At 37.0% G+C, this 19,343-nt stretch overlaps 1 protein-coding gene across 5 annotated transcripts in view; it reads left to right on the top strand.

Moving 5' to 3' along the window:
• Window positions 1–19,343, top strand: part of TBC1D4 (TBC1 domain family member 4) — a 238,222-nt gene that overhangs the window by 206,871 nt on the left and 12,008 nt on the right. For all 5 annotated transcript variants that reach the window (XM_037799767.1, XM_037799763.1, XM_037799766.1 and 2 more), the window contains 4 exons: window positions 2,358–2,516; window positions 6,074–6,232; window positions 8,589–8,833; window positions 12,901–13,060. In XM_037799767.1, the coding sequence (XP_037655695.1) occupies window positions 2,358–2,516; window positions 6,074–6,232; window positions 8,589–8,833; window positions 12,901–13,060 (723 nt within the window). The remainder of the gene's footprint in view (window positions 1–2,357; window positions 2,517–6,073; window positions 6,233–8,588; window positions 8,834–12,900; window positions 13,061–19,343) is intronic.

A 19,343-nucleotide genomic window follows, 5' to 3' on the forward strand; every position in this document is an offset into this window, starting at 1 on the left:
AACCATACCAATCTCTGAAAAATGTACCAACACAATATTTTGATCAAATCACCTAACCTAAAATGGCCTTTTTTACTTCTGTGAAGTGAAAGATTTAGGTTAAGCAGAGTCTTTGATCTTTACAACAAATGTACAATCTAGGTTTTCCTCTCAGTTGCTTTCATTGTGAGGTCTGCAAGAGAGCGTTTTCAGTACAGATGTTCACATTCCTGTCTTTATCATCTATCTTAAGATTCCTCTTACTATACCTATTATATTCAAAAAGTTTTTATTTTGGCAATATTTATTTATTATATATTTGTTGTGCAAGGGCACAAATTATTTTTTATTACTATTTTCTTAGTAGAATGAAAGTACATACGATTTTAAATAACCCTAGGAAATAAATACAGTTTTAAAATGATCTCAGCTGCAATTAAGTGTTACTGGCTTAGCTTTTAAAAGTTTTGTGTGGGGGTGTGCCCACTCAAGATTTCATAGATTTCGAAAGGAATTGTATTCAGATTTTAAAGCAATTGATTGCTTCTTGAAATAACTCAGAAACAGAAAAGAGGATGGAAAAAAGATGGTTAGGATTTTTTAAAATTTTTAAAGCATGAACTCATATTTCTTTAACAGTTGGAAGTATATGTATGATTAGAATCTTATATTAAATTTCAAAAGGTGGTTTTAGAATCATAGGCTGTTTGAACTGGGAATGAACACAGAGATTATTTAGCCCAATCTTTTTTTCTAGAGCTGAGTTAGTGACTGGCTTGGGGAAGTCAAACAGTGCTGTTCTGGCAGAACAAGCACTAAAATTCAGTTTTTTTCATCATGGTACTTGGGGTTTTCCCAATATGTCACAGTGTTTCTCAACTCTGTGTGCTAATATGAGGATATAGAATGATTTAATACAAATGACTACATGTATATTGTGAGGTCAATTATGCTATAAAATTGGAAAGAATAAGAATATATTCTTAGAATATATTTTCAGAAACTTTTATCAGCTCTATATTTATTTCTGTACTTCTATGGTAAAGACAAAAAATAATCTTACCCATTAAAATTCTCGCCAATGGATGTCATTTCTTGATGGTGCCTTATTGTTGCCCACTTAACCAGGTATTAACTGTTCTCACTCACCATTGTATCCTCAGGGCCTAATGCTGGCCGGTAGTAGGTGCTTATTTTTTTGAATGATTAATGATCTAGAGGAGGTTGGAGAGAAAAAAGTCTCAGGAAATATGCTTTTTCAGTCTTGAAGGAAATCATTAGTAAAGCTATATATAGGATTATATTTATTATTAACTTTAATGAATCAGCTCTTTTCCTAAAATTATTTAGTTTTTGTAGAGAAGTATAAAGCATATTGAGAATCAAAGCTTAAGCTGTGTTAGAAAGCCATCTAGTGGCATCCTGTAGGAATTTTTTTTGGTGTAATTGATCTTTTGATTATGTCTGGGATTTTTAGTTCTCAGCTTGACTAATAGTCTGTTATAAGATATTTTAACTGTTTTTGGAATAGTTTCAGACACATTGAGTAAAGAGTAACAGTCTCTTCTACCCTTGTTTTTGTGCTGTCGAGGACTTTGGGATGTATGACAAAATTTGTTTTGCAGAAGGTAAGGGGGTTGATTACTGAGAGGTTCCTGTCTGTGGAAAGTGAATATTTCCAATGTGATCCTACTGAAAGCGAATAAATATACTCCTTAGTTTGTAGTGGTAGTGGTTGCTTATAGGCATTTATTTTAATGAGCCTGTATATTTGGGGCATCACATGAAAGGATTTTATATGATTTTATATGAATTAAAAAATGGAAAGTCTCAACTTCAATAAAGTGAGGTTTTTTTCTTTAAGATTAGTAAAAATGAACACAGGAATACATACCTAGTGTTGTTAAGGGCAGTGTTGGTACCTCTGGGAATAGTTATAGAAGTGTCAGGTTGTCACGTTCAGACCAAGGTTGGCCTGAGGCATTGTTTTCTCATCTGTCATATATAAAATATTAACACCTTAATGGTGTCGAAAACTATACAGGGTGTCACTTCTGAGGCTATCTATCACATTTGCAAAAACTTGAAATTCATAACTTGTCATACATGGTTTGTTTCTTACGTTTTGCAGAGTTCCCATCTTTAAGACACAGAGTAAAACTTCCTCAAGGTCTTCCTGATATTTCCTCACATGACTTGAGTTCGAGAATCTTTCATGAATCCTCAATGCTTTTTCCTTAGAAATTTTCTTTTTGAGAAAGTTTCAGTGGTTGATTCCTAAAAGTCATTTGGTATGGTTCTCCAGTACAATAAAATGTTTTGAAAGACTATGTTTTAAAAACACATTGGTCTTACATAAATTCTCTTCATTTTCTTAGCAAGCAGAGATGAACTCCAGTCCAGAAAAGTTAAGTTAGACTATGAAGAAGTTGGTATGTGTCAGAAGGAGGTCTTAATAACCTGGGATAAGAAGTTGTTAAACTGCAGAGCTAAAATCAGATGTGATATGGAAGATGTTTATACTTCACTTAAAGAAGGTATTCTGGATCATCCTAATGGTCTTTTTTTTTTTTTCCTAAGAGAAAGGCTTCAAAGCTTTTTTGATTTGTACAACTCAGAAATAATTTTATCTTTGTGCTTTGCCTATATAAAATAAAAGTAATTTGTTTCTGCCTGGATTTAATGACTCAGTTGATAATTGGGAAGATAATGGTGTTAATAGAGATCTTCCCTAAGGGGTTAACAGATAACTTTCCTACTTCTGCCTACTTCACCCATCTGTTCAGTTATGCATTGTGTTGGCCAAGGAGAGAGTGCCAGATTGGTACAAATCTTTGGTCACTTCCATAAAAATAATTTGGTTACACACCTGACTCATTTCCAAATTTGGTCAGAGGTATTTATGTACATATAGGCATGTATTTATGTGCATGTTCATATATGCATATATGTTTATGTTTAGAGAGATTTATGGTCTAATTAATTAATCAGTTTTCCTTCCATCTGCTCATTCAGTTTTTAGGAATTGTTTTTATTGAGCCATTACATTGCATTTTTTGTTTCATTGTTCCTATACCATATACAATGTCTGATAATTTAAACATTTTTAACTTAAAATGAAAACTAATATGAATATTTTGGATACAGTTTCTGTGACCCAAAGTAAACATTTTAAAATGAGAATCTCCTTGGCCTGAATAAACAGGGCATAAAGTAGAAATCCCAAAATATCCAAAGAAATTTGATAATGAATCTTGTCTTAAAAAGTTGCATGGTTAAGTACTGATTAATTTGTAAGATGCTGCATTGACAAACCTAACATAGTGGTAATTTTCCTTAAAGATTTGGAAATCCTAAAGCTTTTCCTTGAATGCATTGTTTAGGAGACAAAACAGTGGTTAACAGAATGTGTATGAGATGCAGATCACATCAGTCTTTGGCCTGACTTCTAAAGATGTTTTAGGACAGTTCACCTTCCTTTTTCTTCCAGAATGCAGTCTAAATTTCTTAGCATTGTGCTCAAGGCTCTCCACAATCTCTCCTTCTTCCACCGCTCCCATCTCACTTTCTGCTTCTGCTTACATGGAATCTTGTTCTCCAGAAACACTGACCTACTTTGAGTCCCAGTATGTCCTAGGCTATTTCTTGCATGCAATGCTCCAGCCACCCCTACACTCCTTCTTCCTTACCTCTCTCCCTTCTTCCTATTTCTACCCCCCTTTCTTTCCATGCCCTCTTTTTCTCACTCCTCTTTTCTCTCTCTTTTCCTCCATGTCTCCCAGCGTCTTCACACATCTCCATCCTGAAACAGTTGCTGTATACTTCTAGCCCAAATAACTCTCTTATCCCTTAGGTCTCAGCTCAAATAGCATTTCTTGAGTGCCCTGCACCCCAAACTAAATTAGTTATGCTGCGTTATTCTTTCTCTTGGTTCTTTCCCTTTAACAGTACTTACCACAATTGGCAATGTATTTTCGTTGTATTTGTTTAATGTTTTCTCTCCCCATCACTGCACACCTAGCACTAAGATAGCACTTTGCACAAGTTATTTACAGAGTGAATGGATGAATGAATGAGACAAATATTCCTGAGAGTGGAAGCTGCTTTCTTCATCTTTCAGTGATGATGATATATCCTCAGTGTGTTGCTCTAGACACCGTTAGCTATGTATACTCAGGAAATGTTTAACTGAAGTGAATTAGCTGTTTACATAATTGGCATTGGATAGATAATACAGCAGCCCATTCATGTTTTTAATGGTGCATTTATTGGACTAATGAAAATTACTCTCTCAATGGTAATTTGATATATTGTCATTTATTCATTTATTCATTCAATAAATGTTTATTAAGAAGCAAGGTGTTATACTAGGATTTTATCATATAGAGAAATATACTCACTACTCTCACCGTCTAAGTGTACATTTTAGAGTTTATTGTGTTACAGCACGAATCAAATAGTGTGCGAAAAGTGAGTGATTACTCCTTCTAGAGATGTTATGGAGAGCGTCAGTGGAAGAGATGATATTTGATTTCAACCACAAAAGATAAAAAGAAATAAATACCCTGGGCAGTCAAGTGGGGGAAGCTTGGAATTCCATAAAGGCAACAGTAGGAGCAAGTACCCGGAGATGTGAAAATCACCGTAAGCTTCTGTATGGTAGATATAGTAGGGAATGAAGCTAAAAATGATAATTTGAAGCCGTATTGTGAAGAGCCTTATAAATAATGTCAGAGAGCTCAAGTTTTACCTTTTGGACAAAAATGCTTCCATTTTATGGCATTACAGTCTAAAGTTATTATTGCTATTAAACCGTCCCTTAACTAGTTAGAATTCAGGAACCTATTACAGATCCAGGCTGTCTGAACCAAAACACATTTAGTGAATGAAATAAAATTGCATGCACTGTACAAAATTGAATTCCGTCCCTCCCAGTGCTTATGTCCCTTGGCATAAAATCATAGTTTTAGCCTTTGAGCTGCTGATGATATCTTTTGGCTTTCAAGCATAATAGAGTTAACATTTCATTACATATGCTATGTATTTTTTTTGATTTTGAAATAAATTCAAAGTTATACAAACCATTGCAAAAACAATACAAACCCCATACACAGAGCTCCAGCATACCCTGACCCCCTCCCCCAATACCCTGATCCACCAACTTTAACATCCTGTCACACCACCATTTCTTTCTTTCCCTCCCTCTCTCCCTATCATCCATCATCTATTGCTCTGTCTTCTGAACATAGGAGAGCAAGCTGCACACATCCTTGAGCAAACACTATAATTCACATATACAATTCCCATGAACAAGAACATTCTTTTATGCAATCCCATTAAGTGCAGCTAAGAAGTTCAAGAAATTCAACATTGATACAAAGTTTACATTCTGACATATGCTAAGTATTTTATTTTCAAAGGCTGAAGGATGTTCTGTAGCATTCCAGTCTTACCTTCATATTTTATTTACCATTGTTATTATTTCATTCTTTTGTGACCAATTTATGTTATTTAATTATCTTTTTAAAAGTTAGTTATTGATTACAAATATTTAGAAATTATACTACAAAGACTAGTACTTGTTACTAGCTTCAGATCAAAAAAGAGTAGGCTGTAATATGTTTTGAAATTGGGGGATTTGGCCTCTGAAACTAGATTGCCTGAGTCCTAATCATGGGCTCCCACTTTTTGTTACTTAATTTGTTTTTGCCCCAGCTTTGCCATCTGTAAAGTAGGGATAAGAGTAAGTTACCTTCCTCATAGGGTTATTAACTAAAGCACATATACAATGCTTAGTATCTAGGAGCCCTCAGTAAATATCTTAGGCTTTCAATAAAAGTTGGCTGCTGTTTTTGTTAATATTGCTATTATCATCATGGTTGTCTTTCAAGGGTTTTCTTTGGGAAGATGTCAACAGCTACAGGATTGAAATTGTTAATTGATGTTTCTGTCAGAAGATCGTACTGTGTGATCTTAGGGTGCTATGCAGTACAGTACAGGTGGTTATTGTCAAACTTCACTTATTTAATCAGCTATGATTTAGCAACTTAATTTCAGAATTCAACATCTTGTTTATTTATCTCTTGGATTGTAGGAGTTCCCAAGAGTCGACGAGGAGAAATTTGGCAGTTCCTAGCGTTACAATATCGTCTAAGACACAGATTGCCAAATAAACAGCAACCTCCTGACACATCATATAAAGAACTTTTAAAGCAGCTCACTGCTCAGCAGCATGCTATTCTCGTGGACTTAGGTATGTTTGTCCTATTGATTATGAGTTACTAAACAATGGGTCTTTTGTTGAATTTTTTGGTGTTGATAAAGAGGATATGTTGAATGTGCTGGACTGCTGAACTTTTCCTTTCCTGAGGGCAAGTTAACTTTGGATCTGATTAAAGATACCAAAGTGAAATTTTCACCCACGAATTTTCCCTCTGAAAAGGGCATTACCTTATAGTTATATTATTATAAAGTCACGTTATGGAATGCTTGTAGTTCCTATATTTTGAACAACTGTTACTTGGGATAGATATCAGTTGTTATCTCAATCAGTCCTGTTTTGAAAGCTTTTATAGGCCTCCTGATAAAATACATTAAAAGGGGGACCAAAAAATTTAGCAAAGGTGCACTAATGTTCCTGGACATAATACCTCAGCATTGTAAGTATGGATATTGCTGGAAACAGGCCTCAGTATATCATTTAAAAAGCAGGGCAATACGTGGTTATGTTGTGGAAATCATGAATACATCCCTGTAGGATGAATGGAAAATTAATTGTCCTAATGTTATGTGAATGGGTACTTGTGGCCTAGGGCAGAATTTCCAGTGACAATGTCATAAACAATTTTTTTAAATGCTGAATTTCAGATAATGTGTGGAAAACAAAAATGATAATGATTTTTGAAACTATATTTCTCTAATTTTTCCCTAAATTAGCATATAGTATATATTTTATTATTTAAAGAATCTAAATTATTGAATTAAATATTGTACCTTGACATTTTTCTGTTTCTTCTGTATTCCTAAAAGTTGATACATTTAAGGTGGCTTATTTGAGCCTATGGGAAAAGAGGAATTTCTTTATCTTTAGGGCATATAAAAATCACTGGCCAAAATCTAGTTTTTACTACCGTTGCTTCGGAAGACAGACAGCTTTTGTTGAAAAAGGGCCCAACTCAGTTCATATGTTTTGAGTCCTATAGAATTAAAACGGACATTTTAGAGAGAAACTGAACACTTGAATCCTTGTCCTGATTCTACTGTTAACTGTGGTCTTAGATAAATTACTTTCCTCCTGAATCTCAGTCCTCTCTATTCAGTAAGGGCTCTGATCTAGACAGTCTTTATGGCCCCTGGCAGAGCTGTGGTTCTGGAAATGTAAAATGGTGATGAGAGCCATAAATTGGGGTTATGAAATCAGGGATAGTAAAGACACATGTCCTTAAAAAGAGAGGGAGATGATGAGATCAAACCAGGGAAAGACTGGTTAGAAAAAAATGAAGCTAGAAGAAACTGCTTGCATAGACAGTGTATTTATAGATTTCTTCAGTAAAAATATTTAAGTGAGAAAGTAAAATTGTAAATTTAAAAATTGCTTATTTGACTTTACTTGTAGCCATCTGTGTTTCCTCAGCTTTCTAATTTTCTCATTCTTCCCCTTACTTGCTCTGCAGAATTAATCTTAATCAGTTCCTGGGGGGAAAAAAATCACCTTTAAGCATGTGTGGTAGAAAACATTTTAAAGTCAGGCATTCTTGCTAGTTCTAAGTCACATGAGTCATTGCTTTACAATGAATCTAACTTCCCCTTTCATTTTCTTGACACAAGGAAATCGACTTGCTGGTGATTTACAGCTTTGGTAGTGAAGATAGGTTTGTTTCAGTATTCAGTATGAGGTCTTCAGTGTTTCAGGACTGACTTTGTTTGCTAGCTGAAGTATCTCCATAGTAAATTTATACCCAAAGGTGAAATTTGAATGGGAATTTATTTGAAATCAGCTTGACCCTTTAATTTCCTTGTCCTTTTTGCATATATTGAAAAAACAATAGGTTTCAACATGACCCATGGCAGTAATTTAAGAAAAAGAGCAAAGGATGTTTGAAAAAAGAAGTATTTCCTGCTTGACAGACTGAATGTCAAACAATACAATCCTCTAGTGTCATAATATGAGAAAAGCAGGAATAAATCCCTGTGCTACTAGATTTCCTTTTAAGTAATATGATACCTCTTATGGAAGTCTGATTTCAGGTAGAGGCTGGCCTTTAGGTGAATTTAGAATTTGCCTTGCTTTATAGTCAAAATAAATTATATATTCTCCTGGAATTTCTCCTGGCTTTGTCCTTGGTTTGCTTAATGGATCTGTGTTTTGTTTTGGCTAGAAAGAAGTACTGTTCAGCATAAAATGTTTGCTCCTATATCACATATGTGGAGATGGGTTGATAGTCTGGCAGGTAGGACTTAGGACTTGCTGTAGAGATTCTTAACTGTTTGGCCCAACTCTCCCTATTTGTAAAAATGGGTGTGTTTATTCCTAGGGGTCACTAGACTATAATTTCACTCTGATCACCACAGAACCAGGACTTCTTAGAAATATTTCTTTTCCTCTGCAGGAAGGACATTTCCTACTCACCCCTACTTTTCAGTACAGCTGGGGGCAGGGCAACTGTCGCTCTTTAACCTCCTGAAAGCCTATTCTTTGCTGGACAAGGAGGTGGGATACTGTCAGGGGATCAGCTTTGTGGCTGGAGTGCTGCTTCTGCACATGAGTGAAGAGCAAGCCTTTGAAATGCTGAAGTTCCTCATGTACGACCTCGGCTTCCGCAAGCAGTACAGGCCCGACATGATGTCGCTGCAGGTGAGGAAACTGTTCTTCATGAGGAATGCGTGAAGTTGCTAAACCAGAAATCTTAGCAGCAGCCCTCTTCTAAATGGCAACCCAGATTTAAAGAAATTGGTGACCACTGTTTTAGAACTTGGCTAAATGTAGGGGCATGTTTTAGTTCACTGTTTTACTGTGGGATTTGGGATTATGCTAAACCTATAGGTGTATGACATCCATATGCAGAAAAACTTTTCCATACAATTTCTGAAGAGAAAAAGTGAGCAATTCAAGAGAGTTGGTGGGGGTGCAAGTATCTAGCCCCTAAATCCATGGGTTATGTGCAGAAACTAGCAAATAATCTTTGTTCCCTTTTCCTTACCTTTTTAGTAGAAAAGGATTTTTTGTTTAAAATCTGAAAATAGGAAAATTGTGGTAAGATGGCAGAGTAGACAGCTCCAGAACTCAGTCCATCTACCAAAACAACTATGAAACAGGCAGGAGTTATCTGAAACAACTATTTTGAAACTCCAGAGGCCAGAAGAACACTGCACAGCATCCAGGGAAGAGTGGTAGGAAGAAGCTGGTAAATTATGGCAAAGAACAGTAAATTACTTTAACTCTCTGTGTAGTGGCTGCTGGTGCCCATTCCCCAACCTCACAGCAAGCCTCCTGGCTAGCTGCTGGTGACAGAGAGAGACATAAAAATCCTCTTCCCCAAGAACAGGGGTGGACACAGCTGATCACTTATCACTGCTGGGTTTTTTGTTTTTTTTTTTAATGCAATTTTATTGAGATATATTCATACACTGTACAGTCATCCAAAGTGTACAATCAGTTGTCCACAGAATCCTCATATAGTTATACATTCATCACCACAGTCCATTTTTCAACATTTTCATTACTCAAAAAATAAATAAATACATAAAAGTTAAAAAGAATACCCAAAACATCCCATGCTCCTATCCCCCCTATTACTCATTTACTTTTTCCCATTTTTCTACTCATCTGTCCATACACTGGATAAAGGGAGTTGATCACAGCTTTTGATTAGTGAATTTGGTTCTCTGGGGCCCAGCTCTGAGGGCAGCTATTGTTTCAACTCCTCCTGGACAGGAGCATGGAGCTTGAAGATGCTGAGCTTCCTCGGGGCTGTGGAGGACAATTAGCTGAAACACTGTATTTGCTGGGCAGGCTAGGAAAGCTCAGCTTTGGGGAGCTGTTGGAGAAACTCTTGGCGTCCTTCCTGATCCCCTTCCCAGGGTGCTTTGGAGCTGGTTTGCACCCCCTTTGTGTGTCCCTAGTCCTGTTTTGTCTGGGAAAGCCCTCTACATTGTATCTTCCTCCTAGAATTTGCCCTTTAGGCAAAAGCAGCAAGAGACAATAAAAGAAGTATAAAAACTATAGAGGCAGGCAGTCTGGAACAAAGGCCTGCTGGCTTCAAACACACAGGAGAGAGGAGGTCTGTCTCCTGGGAAACAGAGAAGGCAACCCAACTCTATCTATAAACAGGGGAATTACAAAACAGCTAACGAGCAAAAGCAGGACAAGACAGAGCCCAGAAAGAAAGGAAATCTCTGCACACTGCGTTCGCCTTGGGCAGACCTTCCTGATGGGAGGACTGAAACTCAAGAAAATCTGTCTAATCATCAGCTGGTTACAAAACCAAGAAACATGTATCTCAGGGAATAAATCCCAGAGTTAACATTTTAACCTATTAAAATGTACAGTGTGTAACAAAAGAGTACAAGACAAACAAACAAAAAGAAACAAGAAATGATGGCCAATCCAAAGGAAGAATATAAAAATCCAGAAAAATAACAACGAAGATGACAAAAATGTGGACATACTGAACACAATGAGCAAATAATATGAGAGTCTACGTAAAGAGAGAGAAATTTTTAAAAGGAACCAAATGGAACTACTGGAGTTGAAGATCACAATAACTGAAATGAAAAATGCACAGGTGGGTTTCAAGAGCAGACTGGAGCTGGCAGAAGAAGGAATCAGTGATGTCTACGACAAGACACTTGAAAATGAGTCAGATTGAGGAGCAGAAAGAAAAAAAAAATTAAAAGTGAAAATAGCCTAAGACAGCTATGAGACACTATCAAGTGCACCAATATACACATCATTGAAGTCTCAGAAGGAGAAGAGAGAAAGGGACAGAAGGAATATTAAAAGAAATAATGACAGAGAACTTTTAAAACTTAGCAAAAGACATGAGTATGCACATCCAAAAAGCCCAGAGAACATCAAATAGGATAAACATGAAGAAAAATACACCCTGTCATGTATTGATCCACACTATCGAATGCAAAGGACAAGGAGAGACTTTTGAAAGCTGCAAGAGAAAAGCAACATGTTACGTACAAGGGAGTCCCAGTTAGGTTGAGTGTTGATTTCTCATCAGAAACTATGGAGGCAAGAGGGCAGTTGGTTGAAATATTTAAAGTGCTGAAAGAAAACTGCCAACTAAGAATTTTATGTCCGGTGAGACTTTCTTTCAAAAAGGAGGGAGCAATTAAGACATTCTTAGATAAACAAAAGCTGAGGGAATTCATAACCTCTAGACCTCCCTGCAGGCAATGCTAACAGGAGTTCTTCAGACTGAAAGGAGAGGATGCTAGATAGTGGTTCAAAGCAGCATAAAGAAGTAAAGACCAGTGGCAAGGGTAACCATTTGGGCATTTATTACTGCCTGTATTATTATCGTGTGTTATTTGAGATGTAACCCACTTCTATACCTACAGGTGCTACAATGCAAATGCATAAAAAGTAATGAGAAATCTAGGTTTTTGGTCCTTCCATGCACATTCAAAGTTACTACTGATAATATAGGTCTTTTCTGCCATTTTGCTATTTATTTAGCCTTTGTAAGTCTTATACCTTTTTTGTCCCTCATTTCCATTAATGCCCACTTTTATATTTATTTGATTTTTTGTGTGTTGTACCATATTACGTTTCTTCTCACTTCTATCTGAATGTATTTTTCATCTTTTTTCCTTGTGATTACCATGGCATTAAAATTTATCATCCTAAATATATAAGAATTATATTTGGTTTGATACCAGCTTACCTTCAAAAGCATGCACATACACTTTTCCTATACCCTTCTGTCCCCCCCCACCAGTTTTTTTTTGTACTTGTTAACACTTACAGAGGTAACTATTTAATTAATGGTGATGTTGTGACTATTTCTATTAGCAAAAGAATTTCTTCGGGATTTAATATAATACTGTATGTATTTCACACCAAAATGTCAAGCTGATATGACTAACCAAGGAACCACCACTCAACTGTTAACTGTGTGGACAGAAATTTAAATTCTTGTACAATTCACACATTGTTTTATTATTTATTATTTTTCTATTATTTGTTTATTATTTTTCTTAGCTACCACAGACGTGAGCTTTAAAGGTCACTTTATGCTGTCTTTATAATTTTTCTTTTTGAAATTCTGGTAATCAACTCAGTAGCAAAACTAAATAATTTCTTCTTTTAATCCAGGTAGCATTCAGAAAAGACTGAACTTTTTGTTTTAATCTTTGTTATGAAAAAGCCACGTGCTGCTGAGAGCCTTGTATGTTAGTAATGATATCTCAAGCTTCCAGCCCCTTAACATTCTGTGTCTTCATTCTAGCAATAGCTTCACCGCATATCAGATGATTGGCCCAGCAAGCATCTACCACTGAATGTAGTAGTCTTCAGAATGGAGTTTTCTTGAATTGATGTGAAATTAGAATGGGCTTTCTTTGAGAGTCCTGAGCCAGGACGGTTCTGATTAAATTCCCAAAGGAATGCCTTCCTATAACAGGAAAAATACATTTCCTAGTATGTATGTAACACCAAAACACATGAGAGAAACTTATTCAGTGGTTTTAGATGGACTTCAGGTGACTTGCTCTATGACCTCAGTTAAGTGAAACTGGAATTTAATATCAACTCTAAGATAAAAAGAAAAATGAGGTAATAGTACTTATTTATCTAATATGTGCAAATTTGTTACTAAATATTAGAATAATAAAATGAAAGCTGATGCATATTATGTACACTCAGACAAATACATAATATTTTATTTTTCTTCCCCAAATTAATTTTAGATTCAGATGTACCAGCTGTCAAGGCTCCTTCATGATTACCACAGAGATCTCTACAATCATCTTGAAGAGAATGAAATCAGCCCCAGTCTTTATGCTGCCCCCTGGTTCCTCACATTGTTCGCCTCTCAGTTTCCATTAGGATTTGTAGCCAGAGTTTTTGGTAAGAGATGCCTGTGACCAAATGAAAGTGTTATTTTTTCCAAGAACTATATTTCTTAGCCATATGGTACCCTGATTGTTTTATCATGTGTTACACAGAATAGCAAATTGCTAGTGGAATTTAATAAACATACCTAGCTCTGTTTGATAGAATTTGAAACCTTATTGGTCTGAAACAAAATTCAAATTAAAGGGGAAAGAGAGTAAACTGTAACGGAGCTCTTATTTTCATTTAGACCTGAAAATCAGAGAACTTTTTAAAAACTTGGAACCAAGGATCCATTCTGTATAATTTTCCAGATTTTTATACACTGCTTTCCTGCCTCTGCAGAGAAACATCTCTCTCCGACTAGGTCCATCAGAATTACCTGTATTAATGTTAATTCTAATGGAATATTCTTATTCTGACTTTTTGTTGTTAATAGTGTAACTTTAATTCCTATTTCATTGCTTAAGTGACTATCTTTTCATGCCAATGCAGTGGTGGTAGCCAGTCTCTAAATCTGTGTGGGTCAGGGAAAAGCACTAAACTCAGGCAGTATAGCCTGGGGGCAAGTTGAGTACCTGTTACTCTCCAATCAAAGTGATAGGCAGTGGAATAAAAAGAAAGCATGATATGCTTTGGGTCCTCTTTGGGGACCATCACATCTATCCACAAGTCTGTATTAGGTTTGTCCAAGTCAGTAATTTAAAAAGCAAAACAACAACAGCAAAAAACACCCAAGGGTTCACTAGAGATTTATTCTAATGATATTGTTTGTGACCTTAATGCTCTCAGAAGAGTTTCCCCCAATTTTATGTTCTGCTCAACTATCTGGTAACCATGGTCAAAGTAGTCAGTATTCATAGCTGTGCATTTGTTGAATTAGAGCTGTTTTCAAATTGTGAGCATTGACCCAATTGTAGGTCATTGGTAGCATTAAAAAGATGAAATAGAATAGTATACAGTGAAAATATCAGGGAGTATTACAGATAGTAAGGAAAAAAATTATTTAGAGAAACTTCAATTTTGAGAACACATGTAATAGGTGTATACAGTGTCTTTCTTATTGGGAGCTGTGATTTTAAAAGTTTGAAAAACACTACCTTAGCAGTAATAAAATCCATAGGTAAAGTGCAGTTAAAAGATAAAACCAAGATGCAGTGAATCAAACATTCACCACATTTTTTAATTTATTGAATATATGTGATTGCTTTGGAGCTTGGGTTCTTTTCGATAGGTCTTTTATAAATCCTTCAATTTATATTTTTTTCTACTCTCAGAGAAGGGTTTATCAAAGCAGAATGTTTCAGGGCATCTCCCTTTGACTTACCCTTGGGAGCTTGATATCAGAGTTCAAAAAACAAATCTCCCCAGTAATCTTTCTTCTTTGAGGATATGAATGATGTTTTGAGTTTAGTAAAGGATAGAGACTGTCAGGAAAGGGAAAGATTATGAAGAAAAAGAATGACCATATTTTAAGTAAATATTTTGCAGTTTTTTTTTTAATATTCCCCGTTTTATATTATTGATATGGAAATGGCATACACAGAGAGGAACTTCCATACAAAAGTGTTGGGATGAGGCGGGGCAAGATGGCGGACTGGTGAGCTGTATGTTTTAGTTACTCCTCCAGGAAAGTAGGTAGAAAGCCAGGAACTGCGTGGACTGGACAACACAGAGCAATCTGACTTTGGGCATACTTCATAAAACACTCATGAAAACGTGGAACTGCTGAGATCAGCGAAATCTGTAAGTTTTTGCGGCCAGGGGACCCGCGCCCCTCCCTGCCAGGCTCAGTCCCGTGGGACGAGGGGCTGTCAGCTCCGGGAAGGAGAAGGGGGAACTGCAGTGGCAGCCCTTATCGGAAACTCATTCTACTGATCCAAACTCCAACCATAGATAGACTGAGACCAGACCAGAGAATCTGAGAGCAGCTAGCCCAGCAGAGAAGAAACAGGCATAGAAAAAAAAACAACACGAAAAACTCCAAAATAAAAGCGGAGGATTTTTGGAGTTCTGGTGAAAATAGAAAGGGGAAGGGCAGAGCTCAGGCCCTGAGGCGCATATGCAAATCCCAAAGAAAAGCTGATCTCTCTGCCCTGTGGACCTTTCCTTAATGGCCCTAATTGCGTTGTCTCCTAGCATTTCAATAACCCAGTAGATCTCTGAGGAGGGCCCTTTTTTTTTTTTAATCCTTTTTTCTTTTTCTAAAACAATTACTCAAAGAAGCCCAATACAGAAACCTTCAAAGACTTGCAATTTGGGCAGGTCAAGTCAAGAGCAGAACTAAGAGAGCTCTGAGACAAAAGGCAATAATCCAGTGGCTGAGAAAATTCACTAAACACCACAACTTCCCAAAAAAGAGGGGTGTCCACTCACAGCCATCATCCTGGTGGACAGGAAACACTCCTGCCCATCGCCAGCCCCATAGCCCAGAGCTGCCCCAGACAACCCAGTGTGACGGAAGTACTTCAAATAACAGGCACACACCACAAAACTGGGTGTGGACATTAGCCTTCCCTGCAACCTCAGCTGATTGTCCCAGAGTTGGGAAGGTGGAGCTGTGTGAATTAACAAAGCCCCATTCAGCCATCATTTCAGCAGACTGGGAGCCTCCCTACACAGCCCAGCAGCCCAGAACTGCCCTGGGGGGACGGCACTCACCTGTGACATAGCACAGTCATCCCTCAACAGAAGACCCGGGGTGCACGGCCTGGAAGAGGGGCCCACTTGCAAGTCTCAGGAGCCATACGCCAATACCAAGGACTTGTGGGTCAGTGGCAGAGACAAACTGTGGCAGGACTGAACTGAAGGATTAGACTATTGCAGCAGCTTTAAAACTCTAGGATCACCAGGGAGATTGGATTGTTAGGGCCACCCCCCCTCCCTGACTGCCCAGAAACACGCCCCATATACAGGGCAGGCAACACCAACTACACACGCAAGCTTGGTACACCAATTGGACCCCACAAGACTCACTCACCCACTCACCAAAAAGGCTAAGCAGGGGAGAACTGGCTTGTGGAGAACAGGTGGCTCGTGGACGCCACCTGCTGGTTAGTTAGAGAAAGTGTACTCCACGAAGCTGTAGATCTGATAAATTAGAGATAAGGACTTCAATTGGTCTACAAATCCTAAAAGAACCCTATCAAGTTCAGCAAATGCCATGAGGCCAAAAACAACAGAAAATTATAAAGCATATGAAAAAACCAGACGATATGGATAACCCAAGGTCAAGCACCCAAATCAAAAGATCAGAAGAGACACAGCACCTAGAGCAGCTACTCAAAGAACTAAAGATGAACAATGAGACCATAGTACGGGATACAAAGGAAATCAAGAAGACCCTAGAAGAGCATAAAGAAGACATTGCAAGACTGAATAAAAAAATGGATGATCTTATGGAAATTAAACAAACTGTTGACCAAATTAAAAAGATTCTGGACACTCATAGTACAAGACTAGAGGAAGTTGAACAACGAATCAGTGACCTGGAAGATGACAGAATGGAAAATGAAAGCATAAAAGAAAGAATGGGGAAAAAAATTGAAAAAATCGAAATGGACCTCAGGGATATGATAGATAATATGAAACGTCCGAATATAAGACTCATTGGTGTCCCAGAAGGGGAAGAAAAGGGTAAAGGTCTAGGAACAGTATTCAAAGAAATTGTTGGGGAAAACTTCCCAAATCTTCTAAACAACATAAATACACAAATCATAAATGCTGAGCGAACTCCAAATAGAATAAATCCAAATAAACCCACTCCGAGACATATACTGATCACACTGTCAAACACAGAAGAGAAGGGGCAAGTTCTGAAAGCAGCAAGAGAAAAGCAATTCACCACATACAAAGGAAACAGCATAAGACTAAGTAGTGACTACTCAGCAGCCACCATGGAGGCGAGAAGGCAATGGCACGATATATTTAAAATTCTGAGTGAGAAAAATTTCCAGCCAAGAATACTTTATCCAGCAAAGCTCTCCTTCAAATTTGAGGGAGAGCTTAAATTTTTCACAGACAAACAAATGCTGAGAGAATTTGCTAACAAGAGACCTGCCCTACTGGAGATACTCAAGGGAGCCCTACAGACAGAGAAACAAAGAAAGGACAGAGAAACTTGGAGAAAGGTTCAGTACTAAAGAGATTCGGTAGGGGTACAATAAAGGATATTAATAGAGAGAGGGGAAAAATATATATGACAAACATAAACCAAAGGATAAGATGGCTGATTCATGAAATGCCTTCACGGTTATAACGTTGAATGTAAATGGATTAAACTCCCCAATTAAAAGATATAGATTCGCAGAATGGATCAAAAAAAATGAACCATCAATATGTTGCATACAAGAGACTCATCTTAGACACAGGGACACAAAGAAACTGAAAGTGAAAGGATGGAAAAAAATATTTCATGCAAGCTACAGCCAAAAGAAAGCAGGTGTAGCAATATTAATCTCAGATAAAATAGACTTCAAATGCAGGGATGTTTTGAGAGACAAAGAAGGCCACTACATACTAATAAAAGGGGCAATTCAACAAGAAGAAATAACAATCGTAAATGTTTATGCACCCAGTCAAGGTGCCACAAAATACATGAGAGAAACACTGGCAAAACTAAAGGAAGCAATTGATGTTTCCACAATAATTGTGGGAGACTTCAACACATCACTCTCTCCTATAGATAGATCAACCAGACAGAAGACCAATAAGGAAATTGAAAACCTAAACAATCTGATAAATGAATTAGATTTAACAGACATATACAGGACATTACATCCCAAGTCACCAGGATACACATACTTTTCTAGTGCTCACGGAACTTTCTCCAGAATAGATCATATGCTGGGACATAAAACAAGCCTCAGTAAATTTAAAAGTTTGAAATTATTCAAAGCACATTTTCTGACCACAATGGAATACAATTAGAAGTCAATAACCATCAGAGACTTAGAAAATTCACAAATACCTGGAGGTTAAACAACACACTCCTAAACAATCAATGGGTTAAAGAAGAAATAGCAAGAGAAATTACTAAATATATAGAGACGAATGAAAATGAGAACACAACATACCAAAACCTATGGGATGCAGCAAAAGCAGTGCTAAGGGGGAAATTTATAGCACTCAATGCATATATTAAAAAGGAAGAAAGAGCCAAAATCAAAGAACTAATGGATCAACTGAAGAAGCTAGAAAATGAACAGCAAACCAATCCTAAACCAAGTAGAAGAAAAGAAATAACAAGGAGTAAAGCAGAAATAAATGACATAGAGAACAAAAAAACAATGGAGAGGATAACTATCACCAAAAGTTGGTTCTTTGAGAAGATCAACAAGATTGACAAGCCCCTAGCTAGACTGACAAAATCAAAAAGAGAGAAGACCCATATAAACAAAATAATGAATGAAAAAGGTGACATAACTGCAGATCCTGAAGAAATTAAAAAAATTATAAGAGGATATTATGAACAACTGTATGGCAACAAACTGGATAATGGAGAAGAAATGGACAATTTCCTGGAAACATATGAACAACCTAGACTGACCAGAGAAGAAATAGAAGACCTCAACCAACCCATCACAAGCAAAGAGATCCAATCAGTCATCAAAAATCTTCCCACAAATAAATGCCCAGGGCCAGATGGCTTCACAGGGGAATTCTACCAAACTTTCCAGAAAGAACTGACACCAATCTTACTCAAACTCTTTCAAAACATTGAAGAAAATGGAACACTACCTAACTCATTTTATGAAGCTAACATCAATCTAATACCAAAACCAGGCAAAGATGCTACAAAAAAGGAAAACTACTGGCCAATCTCCCTAATGAATATAGATGCAAAAATCCTCAACAAAATACTTGCAAATCGAATCCAAAGACACATTAAAAAAATCATACACCATGACCAAGTGGGGTTCATTCCAGGCATACAAGGATGGTCCAACATGAGAAAATCAATCAGTGTATTACAACACATTAACAAGTCAAAAGGGAAAAATCAAATGATCATCTCAATAGATGCTGAAAAAGCATTTGACAAAATCCAACATCCCTTTTTGATAAAAACACTTCAAAAGGTAGGAATTGAAGGAAACTTCCTCAACATGATAAAGAGCATATATGAAAAACCCACAGCCAGCATAGTACTCAATGGTGAGAGACTGAAAGCCTTCCCTCTAAGATCAGGAACAAGACAAGGATGCCCGCTGTCACCACTGTTATTCAACATTGTGCTGGAAGTGCTAGCCAGGGCAGTCTGGCAAGACAAAGAAATAAAAGGCATCCAAATTGGAAA

The sequence above is a fragment of the Choloepus didactylus genome, chromosome 12, assembly GCF_015220235.1.
Source record: "Choloepus didactylus isolate mChoDid1 chromosome 12, mChoDid1.pri, whole genome shotgun sequence".
Lineage (NCBI taxonomy): Eukaryota > Metazoa > Chordata > Mammalia > Pilosa > Megalonychidae > Choloepus > Choloepus didactylus.